Source organism: Squalius cephalus (assembly GCF_949319135.1).
Source record: "Squalius cephalus genome assembly, chromosome: 22".
In the NCBI taxonomy this organism is placed as follows: Eukaryota; Metazoa; Chordata; class Actinopteri; order Cypriniformes; family Leuciscidae; genus Squalius; species Squalius cephalus.
Genome location: NC_137143.1, coordinates 20918659 through 20935067, shown reverse-complemented (window position 1 = coordinate 20935067; position 16409 = coordinate 20918659). Strand labels below are relative to the sequence as shown.

The 16409-nt window shown below is 42.7% G+C and overlaps 1 protein-coding gene across 8 annotated transcripts in view; it reads left to right on the top strand.

Annotated features, from left to right (window-relative positions):
• The window catches only part of atp2b4 (ATPase plasma membrane Ca2+ transporting 4), a 146673-nt gene that overhangs the window by 109267 nt on the left and 20997 nt on the right, over nt 1-16409 (top strand). For all 8 annotated transcript variants that reach the window (XM_079857105.1, XM_079857101.1, XM_079857100.1 and 5 more), the window contains 6 exons: nt 1854-2082; nt 5352-5531; nt 5612-5699; nt 5910-6016; nt 9471-9662; nt 10389-10602. In XM_079857105.1, coding sequence (XP_079713231.1) covers nt 1854-2082; nt 5352-5531; nt 5612-5699; nt 5910-6016; nt 9471-9662; nt 10389-10602 — 1010 coding nt within the window. The remainder of the gene's footprint in view (nt 1-1853; nt 2083-5351; nt 5532-5611; nt 5700-5909; nt 6017-9470; nt 9663-10388; nt 10603-16409) is intronic.

Below are 16409 nucleotides of genomic sequence, written 5' to 3'. Positions count from 1 at the left end.
AACAACAATCGTTGATTGCTGAACAGAAATCGTGTCAGATGGTGTGTCAATACAAGTAGCCTACTGTAAGGTTGAGCCTTATGCAATATTCACACTGCTCTATTCCAGTAGATAAATGTATATGTCTTGGCAATGAAAATACATGATTTTTTCTTTCAATTAATATAGGCTATTTATCAGGCAGGTCTATTTATTAGTCTTCTGGGTTAAAATGGAATTACAGGTTGTTGTTGCAATGTCTCAGATTTTGTTCAAACCTGGTCTATATCAAAAATGTGTCCCAAAACCAAGGCCTGTCAAATATTTCTGTTCAAATCCTATATCTTCATATTTTCAGCCCTTGAAATGACTTCAGTTTTACAGCCTGAGAATCACATTATCTGGGAAGCAATATTTGGATATTAATATAATGAAAAGTATTATTCATAGGCATTATCTACTTAGACAGTGATACATTTTGAAAAATAAACCTTGTTATTTGCTTTAATATCTGATCCTTCTGCTATTACGAAACATTTGGAAATTTTACGAAATTTTGAAATTTGAAATTACGAAATTTTGGCTGTTTATAGCATTATCTCTTTAAATGTGATAAAAACACTAAATAATAAATTTGACTTTGTATTGGTAATTTACGGTGGTGTAAAGTGCTGGAAAAAGCTTTAAAATGGACCTTAAAAGTACTTGAAAAGTGCTTGAATTTGACCTTGAATTTGGAAAAGGTGTATGAACCCTGTAAAAAGGAATTGGTTTGTTCTGAGCAAAAACGCTAGGCTATTTTTTCGTTCCGATTCCAGAGTTACCAGTTAGTGGTTGGAATAAAATATTGCTTTATTTATTCTGAAACAGAAGGTTATTTGTATATTTTCATTTCATTTTTATCAGTCTAAAGTAAATGTACAACTCCCCCAATACTATTTAATGGAACTGCCAACACTGGAATCTCTGAAAGCATGACTTCATTTGACAGAAGAGCTGAAGAGATATTCAAGGAACTATTTCCTCTTATTTCCTTAAATATATTAGATATAATTAACGTGTGTGTATATTTAAAATTATTTTATTTACAAATGTCATGTTTGTGATTCATAAACAAGTGCAATTATATAGCCTACATAAGCTACCATTTATTTTTTTCTGTTTAACTTTTATTAGACTCCAGGTCGAAATAAAAGGATAGCTTCTTAATATTATTTTTTAAAATGAGAGAAATCACTTCTTATTCAGAATTTTTGCAGAACTGAATGAATAGCCTAAAAACAATTAACTTGCTATGTTAACTAATGAAATATTCAGAAAGAAACTTTAAATATTATAAAAAAATATATGTTTGACAATATTACAAAAATAAGGATGAATGATGTTTGACTGGGAATGCATCTCCACAGCATAGTTATCGGCGCCAGTCGCTAATATTAAACATGTTTAATAAAATCTTTGTGAGGATGACTGGCAATAGCTGGTTTTAAATTTTTAGACTAGAATCTTTAGACACCGCACACTACATGACTATAAACAGACTGAGCGCAATTGGAACAAACTCTGTCCGTTTGAGCATGATCAGTCGTATTGACCAAATTACATTAATAATCTGCCTGACAGTCGTGTAGTGTGTTCCCGGCTTAAGAGGAATTTCTTAAAGGAACAGCAGTGAAAGAATTGGCCATTTTTTTATTATAAATGGTCATGACAGGAGTAAAATTGTATTGTTTTATATGACCCCTTTATTTCCCTTTCTTCCTCTGTTTTTTTTCCTTTTTGAGTTATTTTTTTAAAGATAGTTTCATCTTCCTCCTGCAGTAAACTGTAATGATTGTTTGTTGTGTTTATTGAACCTTTCTCTTGTCTGTCAGGTGTTCCAATATCCTTGATGCTTCAGGACAGCAACGTGTCTTCAAGGCCAAAGATCGGGATGAGATGGTGCAGAAAGTGATCGAGCCAATGGCCTGTGACGGGTTAAGGACCATTTGCGTAGCCATGAGGGACTTCACAACCGAGCCAGACTGGGAAAACGAGGCTGACATTCTGAATGACCTGACCTGCATTTGTGTTGTGGGCATTGAAGACCCTGTCCGTCCTGAGGTGAGAAAATTGATCCAGTTTGCTTTTTGCTGATAGCAATGTGCTTGTCCATAATGCTGGGCTGGACATTTGTATACTTCAGGCCTCCATTAGTAATGAGACATGACAAGGGGGGGGGCTTGTCTCGACAGGAGCAACCCACCACATCTCATGTAATGAAAAAGTATTGACCGTGCTTGTCATGTGATGATGATGAATTATTTGTAGAGTGTCTAACACTGTCAAAGTGTGGACAGGAATAGCCTCATCGGTGGAGCAACAAACTGACCTAATTCCTTTAAAATAAGTACGACAGGCAACATGATTGTGCTGTTTTTGATTATGGATATTGGATCAGTGCAGAATTGACGTCGGCTTCTCTCAAATGAGGTGGCATATATAATTGTATAATAGAACGCATGACTGATATTTAGGTTAAATTTATTCCTGCAGGCTTTTTTAAGTGGTACAATCCATTTAATCTCTGTTCCCATCTATAGTGTGAATACATTTTCATCCTTTCTATATGTGCTGTACAATAATTTTTATCTGTTAAGCATGCTGGCTTAGGATCATTATGAGTATTTCGGGGGGGGGGGGGGGGGGGGGGGGGGGGGGGATGCACAGCTAGTAAAAGATTGTAACTTATGACTTGAATTGATGCAGAGGACAATATTATGTTGAGGTAGCAGTCTGATAGTGGCGCTCGCCCATTTACAGCTTTGAAATGGAATCGTAGAGCCATGTAGCGATGAAAAGATGGGCTTGAATGTTTTTGCCCTAGTGAGAATCACTCTCTTGCAGTAATGATCAGAGCAATCTGTAGCTTGTCTAGTTTATTTCTGCTGTCACAGGCAAGACAAGAGCCAATTCTAAAATTTTAGTAATGCACACTCTAGTTTCTTTGCATCATGCAACATGTTTTTCACATGCATTACTTGTGCAGTATTTCTGTCCATGGAAACACTGGGAGGTTTTTAATTATCTATAAATAAATGAGCTTATTGGTTCTAATTACGGGTATGTGATTCATTGCAAGACTTGAGTGGGGATAATTACATAGGTCTCCAGCATACACACACACACACACACACACACACACACACACACACACACGCACGCACACAAAACCTCTAGATCCAGCCCCTTCATGCTTTAAGTAGTCTTGGTACCCTTACGACTTAACACGCACCGCAAACTGACAAACAGTGACTCTCACTGATCTGAGGCCAGGAATGACACCGAGGAAGAATTTTGTCTTGCCTTTGGCCATAAAGTCCATAAAGACACCCAAATGCAGGAGGTCTCTTTTCCATGGGGACAAGCCTTTATAATATATAAAAATATTTCATAAATATAATTTATTACTGCAAGATGCCACAGCTACATTAATAATATGCCATATGAAGTCAATCCAATCATAAATAAAATGTTTTTTACAAGTTATCTTTTTGAGTGTATACATGATCAGACTGTTTACACAAGATGATTTTCATTACTAATGTATGTTACCACTATTTGTTTCTTTTAAAATGCATCGATCTTGCCATGAAAATAGCCATAAATGCTGGTCATTTTCCACTCTGAAAGATTCAGCGAATAGTTCTATAGAATGACAACTGATCACACTTCACCAGCCACTTACTTTAATGTATTTCGGGAGAAGTGGATGAATTTGAAGCGTTGTAGCCTGGCAGATACAATTCTCTGAACTGCGGTGCGTAGGCTACTAATGCCCATTGTGCGTTATAGATCAACTAACATGAATCATGATCATTATAAAGGTTTCTTAAATGACAAAACACATTCACTTACCCCTAATTTCCACAAATCTGGGGTTACATGTATTTAAGAAGAGAAATATCAGCCAAGGACTGACTGACATAACGCAACCAATCACAGTTCGTTATTTGTTCCGCGTCATGTTTAGTGTGAAAATGTAAAGTCGATGTCCATACAATAACAGACCGGCGTACATCTAATAAATTATTCATTCAAGAACATTGTGCAAGTTTACTGCAACAATAGAGCCGCGATCCTCAAGTATTTTTGAAAATCCAGCATTCAGTTGATCCTGATGAACGCTCATTGTCACAGTTGTAAACATGACAGCGTTCTTCTTCCACGAGGGGCTTCGCGTCACGGCATTTAAGGTGATGCGTTCTAAAATAACGCTCACCTTGTGCAGGACATACAATAAGTCAGGAGAGGTGTCGTATTTGGCCAGAGAAGGCAAACAATTTGAAAAATGTGAAATGCTGAAATTTAAAGCTGGTTTGTAGCATACCAAGAATACAAACTACTTTGCTGTTATTAGTACTGTAGTGTTATTTAGTGTTAAATTATTGTATTTGGGTTATTGGGTTAAATTTTATTGTGAATTTATGTAAACTTGTTGTGTTTTGTATTTAGACTACTTTGAATTTGAATTTAGAAGTTGATGATCACGTGATCTGAATGTTCTAATCACACCAGTGTGATCGATCGTACGTGTCAAAGCGATGATGTAATTAGCGTATATTAGGTAATTAGGTATATTAGGTAATTAGCAATGATGGTGCTGCTTACTTCCATTTCGGAGAACCAGAGGGCAATGGATATTGGATATTTCAGTGCAAATATTTCAACCGTCAGCTGAGGCATTTAAGTGGCACCGAGATGAGCTTTTGAAACCAGGTTTCGATACCCAACCCTAGTCATTCATTCCTTCATTCATGAATTAGACCATACTGGAAGGGAATTTTTTTTTTTTTTTTTTTTTTTTGTGCAGCTAGTGAAGACAAAGTGAAGAACAATGTGGTGACTATCGTATAGGTTTTTTTGTGTTTTTTTAAGAAGTGGTGGAAAGTGGCTAAAATGATAGAAATTTAGAGATGTGATTAAGATGTGAATTAAAACTTTGGTTGCCCGAAGCACATGTGGCTACATGAAGCCTTCTTGTACTATCACCTACCTGAATTTCCCTGCTCAGCTATCCCTGACAAAGAATATGTTGGATTATTTTATATTCCATCAGATTATTATTATTCTTTTATCCTAGATTTCATAATTATTGAGCAACTAGGAAAAAAAATTGGACTCCTGACGAGTCATTTCTAAATTAAGTTATATAATCCAATATTTTGCATTGATATTTTTTTTTAATTTTAATTTATATTAGTTTTTGCCAGAAATCCATTTATCTCCAAATTCTACACTGGAGTGTCTAAATGGATAACGACATGGCAGTGGCTGCCCAACATGCTTTGTACCAAACCAAATAATGGTCCTTCTATTCCTCCGGTGTGCAGGTTCCTGAGGCTATCTCTAAATGTCAGCGAGCAGGCATCACGGTCCGTATGGTCACTGGAGACAACATCAACACAGCCCGTGCCATTGCCACCAAATGTGGAATCCTGTTGCCTGGAGAGGACTTCCTGTGCATGGAGGGCAAAGACTTCAACCAGCAGATTCGCAATGACAAAGGAGAGGTAAAATGTTGCAGCACTTTAACTACAGATGTCTGAAGCGACATAGAAAGTGCTTTTTTTAGTGTTGCCTTTGTCTTTAGGTTGAGCAAGAGCGTCTTGACAAGGTCTGGCCCAAACTGCGTGTTCTTGCTCGTTCTTCCCCAACAGACAAACACACTCTGGTTAAAGGTGAGATTTTTACGAATAGTTGGGTGAGATTTTAGTCCACACTTTCACAGCTAACCTCACTGTTTTGTAATACACCAATGTATTATAATATTAAATAAGTTGTACAAAAACCCACTGGAGGGGAGTTGGGGTTTCCTCCCATTATTATGAGCCCTATGTCACATATATTTTGGTTTACCCTGATGCAGTTCCTATGTTGTTGTCTTTTAGGCATCATTGACAGCACAGTTGGAGAAACAAGACAAGTGGTGGCTGTGACTGGAGACGGCACTAACGACGGTCCTGCCCTTAAAAAGGCAGATGTTGGCTTTGCTATGGTAAATCATGTATTGTTTTTGTTTTGCGTGTTTTTCAAATCGTACCGTTACCGCATAAAAGATACTGGTTTAATACAAGCATATTGTGCATATACTCTTGATTCACTAGTCTGTTCAGGCCACTTCGTTTTGCTACTAAAATGACTGCCTTGTTGCTAATTTGTCTTTTTGTTGTGAGTCCGTTGCAGGGTGAGTGTCTGGCTTGTTCAATGAGGTTTTGTCAGCCAATGTTATACTGTAGCAAAGATTGCTTTAATAACCACAGAGGTTGCGTCCTAATCCTTACCCAATATCTCTTGCTCTGCACCAAGCCAGAATGCCTCAGGGCATCATCGCGTTATGCTGATAAGTGGCTGATCCCTGCTTGTTGCTCAGATGACCCCACAACTTAAGCAATGATAAAATGAATTTGTGCTTCAGGAAAAAGTGTTTTAATTTGTGCTTCTCACTCAAACACTTATATAGAGAGTCTGAGAAGTCTAAGAAGTGTCTGTTTCAAAAGCTGTAGGTGGTGCAATTGTGCAGTCTACTGACTAAAGGACATTAGGTTAGGATGAGGGCAGGCATGGTTAATTGTTTCAGAAATAGACACCCTGAAGCTCAAATATATGGTTTAATTTGGTTCATCATTTTGCTGTGCTGTTTGAGTCTGGATAAATACCTCTTCAGTCTTTTCACCGAATCTTCATTTAGTTGAAATATCTTTATATAAAACCAGGGCCTAAAATGAACACTTGACAAGTATCAAATGCGAGTAAAAAGCGGTGTTGGTGAGTATTTGAAATGATGTCAAGAGCCAGTTGACCGGTAACACTTTTATGAATTCTATCAGTGCAATGTTGTGAGAACATGAACATGAACGACGCTCAGGACAGTTGCCTATTTAAATATTCAAACTCAAGAAGACGTGAAATGAAACTCAATTACTTACTCAAGCACTGTGTGGGAAGTTTAGTGTGCGCACTAGAGGTCCACTCGGGTCCACTTCAATCCAAAAACCCGAGGTCTGACTTGAGACTCCAGCGGGTTCGGGTCCAAAAGTTCAAGCACTCGGACACGGGTCGGGTTTGGTGTTAGTGGTCTCGGGTAATTTTAAAATAAATGTGCTTTTTCCTAAAGTACCCAAGAAGACCCGAATTCTTTTAACTGTCAGGCATTTAACACAATTGTATTATTTAAAACAACGTTATTATCTCACTTTTTCTAAGTTCTCTTTGAATTCGCGCTTCTATGTGCAATGGACTTGAAGTTGACGCCCGGTTGCTTCCGCATTTAGACTCAGTTGCTCCACATTTTTGCATATTTAAAATGAACTTTAATCATCTTATGGTAAGGGAGGGCTCCAGACTGCAACCATTTTTTGAGAATGTGCGAGTTTGAAATTTGACGTGGTCGCATTTGTGCTAGTGTGCATGGTCACGTACACAAACGGTGTCTGCCTACCTGCACTTGCATTAGGGACTTATCTAATCTGTCACGTATTATCGACTATGGCAAATCTGCTACTCTCCCGTAGTAGAGCGCTGTTTCCTTAGTGTCAGCACCTGCTGCTTAAAGTCCCTATTATCACGTACACGGTTGATAAAACTTGCAAATTAGGAATTCAGGAAATTTAGGCATTAAATAGTCTAAAAATTAAGAGGTCAATAGCTGATTACTTTAAAAAAAAAAAAAAAAAAAAAAAGGTGTGGAGGGCGATGATGCTGGTGGAAAGGACGAGCAAGCATAGAGTCACAACTGATGACAAGCACAGGTGCGGACAGAGAGGAACCGAGTGAGCTAAAAAATATAATAAATACATATTATGTTTGTTTGATTATATAAAAATTAGGGCTGTTTTTCAGTTAATTAAATAATTAACACAGGATCAGTTCTGCCATTCATTGGCTGCGCTACAGTATACAGTATGATCACGCCATCATTCATTCAAGTGCTAATAAACCATTCAAGTGCGATAAGACTCAAAAACAAGAACTTGAATCTGTACTGGAACTGGTACTGTAGTGATTCACTGTCTGTGAATCTCCTGTCTGTCTGACATGCACATACACAGGACTCATGTGCACAGAATGCGCTTCAGACAGCACGACAGTTGAGTTCTCTTTCACGCTTAAACGACAAAAACACAGACTTTAAAGGCCCTTTCACACTGGACGCGATTTTGACGCACGAATAATTCGCGCGATGGTTTTATTTTTTGATCAGCTGTTAGTGTAATGAGTGCTTCCACACCGAGCGCGAATGTGATGCGGCGAAAAAACGACTTTTATTTTTTCCGCTTCGATGTCGATTTTTTTTTACTTTTGCGGCGACAGAAAAGGCTTCAGCCAATCATACTACAAGGACAACGATTTGAAAGACAATGTGTGGCGTAGCATTGCCAACCAACTCGGTTATCTTGACTGTGAGTATGTTGTGTGATAGTTTTAGTCGTTGTATAGTCCTGTGCTGTGTAGGCTAGCAGGCCAAACATTTGGGATAGAAAGCTAACACTATTATCGTCAAAGATAGAGACAGAGACCGTGTTTACTTTGAACACGTAACAAAATGTAGTGAGACTATTTAGGGCTGCTTTTAGTATACTATACATTCATTGTGTGATATCTACAGTTTCTAGTCGAATGATTTTTAACTTCGTGTGTTACATGTAATGTGTAGTTACATTACAAAACGCACTGTGTTTAGTTGAAGACGCAAAAAAAAAAAAACTGTGCACATAAGCATACTCCCCTTCAGACTCTCTGTTCTGTAAGATTGGGTGCACCCCAAACCTTCTTTTCTGTCTTTTAAATAAAATGAAAAGCTCGTCTTCACAGGATGCTATGACTATGACTGGATGATGATGATGATGAAGTGTCCATGTTTTCTCAGCTGTCGGCGCGATTCGGTCTTTGGTGTTTTATGCCCCCAACGTCGCCTTCCAGGCAGCGAGGGGATGGGTAGGTTTAAGGTTGAGGGTAGGGTTAGCTGCCTCTAAGGAGCCATTGGGGGCATAAAACACCATCGAGCGCGCGATTCGCGCGAAGGTTTTGGAATATTGAAGCTCTCTGAACTTCACAGACGTCGCAAATTCGCGTCGCGGCTGATGTGAATGGTTTTGATGCGAACTATTCGCACACGAACTATTCGCTTTTTCGTTTCGCTTTTTCGTTACGCATCCGGTGTGAAAGGGCCTTAAGACTTTAATAAGGATCATACTATGCTTAATTTATACAGTGAAGACTATCCAGTGTTATTTTACATTTGATTACTTTATTAAATGTCGCTACCTGCAAACTTACTTTTAATAATGTTTTACATTTATATTAGGTTCTTAGGTTAGGTTCTTCCTTTTTCAACCTTCCTGTTAATGGGATCCATCTCATTCCTGAGAATGAGCCTGCATCTTCAGTCATTAGACTGCTCTGATATTTACACAGACGTTCTAAAAACAGCTTCGTTCTTTATCTTACAGGGAATTGCAGGGACAGATGTTGCAAAGGAGGCCTCTGACATCATCCTTACCGATGACAACTTCACCAGTATCGTCAAAGCTGTGATGTGGGGGCGTAATGTCTATGACAGCATCTCTAAGTTTCTGCAGTTTCAACTGACTGTCAATGTGGTGGCTGTGATTGTTGCCTTCACTGGGGCCTGCATCACACAGGTACATTTAACATCCTCTGATTTAACTTCCTGGGACCCAGCATTTACTTTTTATATGCCATTATATCATTATTTTGTGTTTTTAGATAGAAACAGATTTTTGAGGGAAGGAAATAAAATATTCATTTAAAAGGGATATTTCACACTTATTTTGTAGAGCACATCAGGTCATTTATAAAATGAAATATAAATGAAAATCATATAATTATCTGTAAATAACTTGTAAATACATTTAAAAAAAAATGTTTTCCTTAGATTGAGATAAAAAATTTGTTATAATTAAAATATAATTCAGACATTTAAAATAAATAAATAAACAAAGGAGAGAATGTTATCCTTGCATGTCTAAAAATCACAAGATGTCCTCTTTAATACAAATATCAGGACTTAAAAATATGCATAAATGTTCTCAGAGAAATAACCACTAGAGAAGTTTAAAAATAAATTGCTGGGTTTCAGGAAAATAAACACCAGAGTATTTGGTGGCTAAGGATGGCATTGAGGGAGACGATTCATCATAATAAGCCATGATAACAGAACTCTTCAAGCAAAGTCAAAGTATTTTATATTTATTGAAACATACTGTGGCCATTTAGTGCTGGTGCCAGGCTTTGGCTAATCTGGAGCCGGACAGTCTTATTGTGTCCCTGCCTAACTACATTACATATGACAATACTGTATTAATGTCTTTTCTGTGAAGTCTCACTTCGGTTTGTTGTGTCTGCAGGACTCTCCACTTAAAGCCGTTCAGATGTTGTGGGTAAATCTGATTATGGACACACTGGCTTCTTTGGCTTTGGCAACGGAACCCCCAACAGAATCGCTCCTACTGAGAAGACCTTACGGCCGGAACAAACCACTCATTTCCAGGACTATGATGAAGAACATTTTAGGTCATGCCGTTTACCAACTTACCATCACATTTACTCTTCTCTTTGCTGGTAAGAGGCTTCTGTATTCATGATGAGGTTTAGTCAAATTTTATGAATTAAGTTAAAATTAAGTTTTATGGCATTTTGAACGATAGTAAAAACTCCCTGCAGGAAGGGACTGGCTAATTGCATTTTGTGTATAGGATTGATGTGATGCATGGTTGCTTAGCAACTAGCATTTATATTTGCAATATTCAAAGCATCAGAATTTGCCTCAAGCACCCATACGTTTTACCATGAAATGTTTTACAGTTTTGGACATGATATGGAAAAACCTTCTAGAGAAAAATGGATCTGAGGATTTACATGTCATCTCTGGACATGGCTTTTCTAAAATATCCATATGCAAAATTTAAATATATATTGAGTTCTTTTTCTAACTTCGCTCGGTGTTTCACTATGGGAATCGCTTTGGGCGTGACCAACTACGGAAGCTCCTATGCCACCACGTCTGTCTTTGACAGACAGGTCGACCTGAGATCAGGCTCCGCCCCCACCTATAATACTCAGGTCAACCCCTACGAAGTCATTCTCGCTTTCTTCCCGTGAGGGACTACAAGCTCTCTCAGCACGTCCGACCTTGTCGCTGATTTCGCTTAACTGTTCAACAGGCGGGCCGTCATTGGATTACGCCACCGAACGCGGCATCAGTGGATTGGATTGGGACTGTGTTGAGTGTCACACCGAATAGTGTCCGCGTCAAGGCGAGCTATTCTGTTCGGAATATCGCGTGTCATCACGACGATAGAATTTTCAGTGGTGTCAAACCACCGTAGGCTTTACGCGTCAGGCGAGCCGCGAAAAGGGCTAACTACCCTGTAAACCATCGATCGGACTTACGTGTTGTGACGAGTCTTCGAATCACTCCTTCTCTTTCCAGCCGTTATGTCGACAGTCATTACCCCCGCCAAAGGGAATGAGTCGAAGAAGGAACCTGCACCCCGCCCGTGTCCATCTTCATGTGGAGCAACCGTCTCGGGCAGGGACCCCCATCCCATGTGCATCGTGTGCATGGGCGCTAAGCACGCTCAAACGTCGCTTGCGGACCCGCAAACGTGCGTTCACTGTGCGTCTTTGCCGGTTAAAATTTTGGAGAGAAGGCTGAGAGTGGCGGTGGCTAGCCAGCAGGACCCATGTCTGGCCGGAGCCATCGCTAAACCTAAGGCTAACGATCATCAGCGAGCTACCACGTCGAGCTGGGCTGATATGATGGAAGCCGAATCCTCGGATATGCCTCCTCTGTTCGATGGCCTTCTCGCACACGAGGAGGAGGAGCCGGGGGACGAGGACGCGGAGGGCGATGCTAACTCTGACCTCCTCGACTTGGACATGGACGACGAGGAGGAGGAAGACAACTCTCTCTTCCCGATCCAGCAGTCTAGACCCCCTAGCGCGACTGACACTGGCTCTCAGGCAGACAGTAACCTGCACGAGGTATGCAAGCGAGCCGCGGCAAAACTGGGTCTAGCGTGGCCCGCAGCCCAGGATGCAGAAGGTGCAGAGAGGGACCTTTATGACGGGAAAAGGCTACCGCCTGCTCAAACCACAACGAGACAACTCCTACCTGCCGTGCCGGCGTGCATGAAGGAGATGTCCCGCCATTGGGGTAGCCCCTTTAAGAGCAAGCTCCCGACCAAGGGATGCTCTAAACTTGAGATCCAAGGAATGGGAGAGCTGGGGCTGGCCGGACCCCCAGCGATAGAGTCTTCAGTGGCCTATCACCTCCATCCGAATCGCCGATCTATTTCTGCCTCATCCCAAATTTCGCTGCCGAACAAGATGGAACGTCTGACCGCGTCCGTCTATCAGAGGATGTACAAGTATGCGGCGCAGTCAGTGTGCTCGCTGAACGCGGTGACTTTACTGTCAGCGTACCAGGCAGAGATTTTGGAGGAGATGGGGCGACAACTAGATACGGGAGTGCCGAACCCAGCACTCTGGGACGAGATATGTGTGGTAAACGACCTAATTCTCCGCTCTTCTCGTGGCGCGGTTCAGGGCTGTGGCCGTGTTATGGGCTTGGCCGTTTCAGGTGAGAGAGCGTTATGGCTGAACCTGTCTGGATTAAGCGACGCTCAAAAAGCAGAGGTGATGGACGCTGCGTTCGACCCAACTAAGGGCCTTTTCGGACCAGCTCTCGAGAAAATGAGAGAAACCAGCACCCTCAGGAAACAGGAGGACGAGGCTTTTAACCTCTGTTTACCACGCAAGCAAACACCGCGACCACCCTCTCAGCCACCACGGCAAGGTTTTGCAGCAGCCGCTGCGGCGAGAGGAAGACAGACGGGAGCTAGGAGTGTGAGACCGCCTCCCAGCGGACAGCAATCTGGCCATCGTCCGAGATCTGATGGCTCCGGACCCTGGGGGAAACATTCATTTGCGGCCGCGGCGGCGAGAAACCGCCCACCCCACCCCGAGGATCGGAAGAAAAAGCGTGCGACCTGACACGCGAATGTTCCCCTGCATTTCTCTCTCCGCCCGCAAAGAGAAAGAGGGGGTCCAGCCCTGTTGTTCTCAGTTCAGTAAGGGCTCCAGCTATAAGCTATCAAGTTCAAAATGTTCTCCAGTGTCACCAAGCACTCACACGGGGTCTTCAAACGCCCATCAGTTCAGGGGAATGTTTAATAAAGAATGCACTATCGCATCCAGGCCACAGGCTAAGGGCGATATGCTCCCCAAATTCATTAAACACAATAAATGTTTCACTATCGCAGCCAGGCAGTCAGCCGAGGGCGATAGATTGCAGAAAAATCCAAACATTGACATGTGTATCCCTAGCCTCTCCGCCGGAGGGAGCGCGCGCGCCTCCAGAAGGGGTCAGCGCGGAGACGGTAATGACGTCATCAAAGCGCGCCTGCGTTGGGGAAGTATACAGGGGACCTCTCTCAGCTCGCATACTCAGTTGGCGCGCATGCGCAGCTCATCCGTGGGTTGTAAACACGATTTCACGGGGATACAGGCTTCAATTTGCCATGAAACCACCCAGGTTCAATGGTATGATAGCCTCAGTGGCCGAGGGAGAATCAGCTCGCGTCCTGACGGCCGAGATAGACACTCTTTTAGACAAACGAGCTATCAGAGTGGTGCCAAAGGAAGTGGGCTGTCAGGGTTTTTATTCCCGTTACTTTGTGATCCCAAAGAAGGGGAGCACATCTCTGCGTCCAATTCTAGATCTCCGTGTGTTAAACAAACACCTACGGAAATATTCATTCAAAATGTTGACACACAAAACACTTTGTCGATCCATCCGCCAGAACGACTGGTTTGTGACGATCGATCTGTCAGACGCGTATTTTCACATAGATGTTTACCCGTCTCACAGGAAGTATCTCAGGTTTGCATTTCGAGGCACTGCTTACGAATTTCAGACAATGCCCTTTGGTCTGTCTCTAGCACCAAGAGTATTCAGCAAATGTGTGGAAGCAGCACTTTTCCCGTTGAGAAACAAGGGGATAAGAATACTGTCGTACATAGACGATTATCTGATATGCGCCTCGTCGAAAGAGCAAGCAATCAAAGACGCAGACATGGTGTTATTGCATCTCGACAGCTTGGGATTCAGAATAAACATGGAAAAGAGCAGCTTAGAGCCAGCTCAGCACACAGAATATCTAGGACTCAGTATAAACTCCCTCTCTTATCGAGTCACTCTGACAGAGAGGAGGATCGCGTCATTCACTCAGTGTCTCGCCCGTTTTCAGACGGGGAAGATTGTCCCGTTCAGACTGTGCCTACGGATGCTGGGTTTAATGGCTTCAGTGATATCTGTAGTACGGCTGGGACTACTCATTATGAGAGACTTTCAGCGCTGGGTCGCGCATCTGCGTCTGTGTTCTCGGCGTCATCTCAACCGACCGGTGAGAGTGACTTATGCGTGCGTCAGAGCGCTCAGACATTGGAAAAGCCCCGGGACCCTCAGATCGGGGATTCCCTTGGGGGCAGTGTCGTCGAGAGTCACTATGACGACGGACGCGTCATTAAAGGGCTGGGGAGCGACTCTGATGGGCAGAGCTGTGAACGGTGTTTGGCCTCCTCAGCTAATTCACAAACACATAAATTACTTGGAATTGTTGGCAGTGTTTCTAGCGCTGAAACATTTTCTGAGCTTCATCAGGGGCCAGCATGTTTTAGTGAAAACAGACAATTCCACAGTGGTTGCTTATATCAACCGACAGGGAGGCACACGCTCTCTTCAACTGCACCAGCTGGCAAAAGAGCTGATTGTGTGGTGCGACATAAGGCTTTTATCCATCAGGGCAACCCATGTTCCAGGGATATTGAACAGGGGGGCAGATTTATTGTCCAGAGGAAATCCCCTGTACGGAGAGTGGAAGCTTCATCCCCAGGTGGTGAAGCAAATATGGCAGAAATACGGTCAGGCGGTCGTAGATCTCTTCGCCTCGCAGGAAAACGCTCAATGTCCTCTGTATTTCTCTCTGGCAGACGAAAATGCACCATTGGGTGTGGATGCTTTAGCCCACCCATGGCCAAATGTCCTGCTGTATGCATTTCCCCCTCTGAGCCTGATTTCCCCCACTCTAGCCAGGGTGAGGGAAATGGGGTTGTCGCTGATACTGATAGCCCCACGTTGGCCATCCAGACCTTGGGTGGCCGAGATAGTTCAACTACTGTCGGGTCAGCCGTGGCCCCTCCCTCCCCGGAGGGACCTCCTGTCACAAGCGGGGGGGGAAATCTACCATCCTCACCCAGACAGGATAGCTCTCTGGGCCTGGCCCGTGAGAGGTGGAATTTAAGTGCAGCAGGTCTGCCCCCATCAGTCGTACACACTATACAGAGTGCAAGAGCCTCTTCCACTCGTTCACTGTATAGTAATAAATGGCGAGTCTTTGAAGGATGGTGTGAACGGAGTCATATTGTCCCTTTTCAATGTTCAGTGAGGGACATATTATGTTTCCTCCAGGATCTGCTAGATAAAGGGAAAGCTTTTTCTACGATAAAGGTATACTTAGCAGCTATATCTGCTTGTCATGTGGGTTTTGGTGACAAGACAGCAGGTCAGCACCCTTTAATAAGTCGCTTTATGAAGGGGGCACGACGTAAGAGGCCAGTGGCCAGGCGAATGGTCCCATTGTGGGATTTGTCTACAGTTTTAGAGGCCCTTTCTCAACACCCTTTTGAGCCGTTGGAAGCTATAGGGTTAAAGTTTCTCTCTCTTAAGACAGCACTACTGTTAGCGCTGGTGTCAGCTAAGAGGGTGAGTGACTTACAGGCGCTGTCGGTCAGCCCGTCTTGTCTGCAGTTCTCTACAGGGTTTACAAGGGTTTCCTTTCGCCCTAACCCTGCTTTCGTACCTAAAGTAGTGGATTCGTCATATAGATGTCAAACTACAGATCTTGCAGCTTTTCACCCTCCTCCGTTTTCTTCTTCGGAGGATAGGAGGTTGAATGCCTTGTGTCCTGTACGGGCGCTTCGTGTGTACGTAGAAAGGACAGCAGGTTTCAGGAGAAATGACCAGCTGTTTGTGTCATGGGCTACTCCTCACAAAGGGAAGCCATTGTCACGTCAGCGACTGTCCCATTGGATTGTAGAAGCTATTTCCTTAGCATATGAATGCAGAGGTTCCCAACCTCCCGAGGGCTTAAGGGCCCACTCCACTAGGGGCATGGCTACATCATGGGCCTTACTTAGAGGCGTTTCGGTCCGGGAGATCTGTGCTGCAGCAAGCTGGGCCACACCACATACTTTTGTGAGATTTTATAGACTGAATGTGTCTGAGCCATCCTTAGCTCATGCAGTGTTAGGAGCCAGCACATCAAGTCCTATATGATAGGTGTAGCGTAAGTTGCAATCCGGGA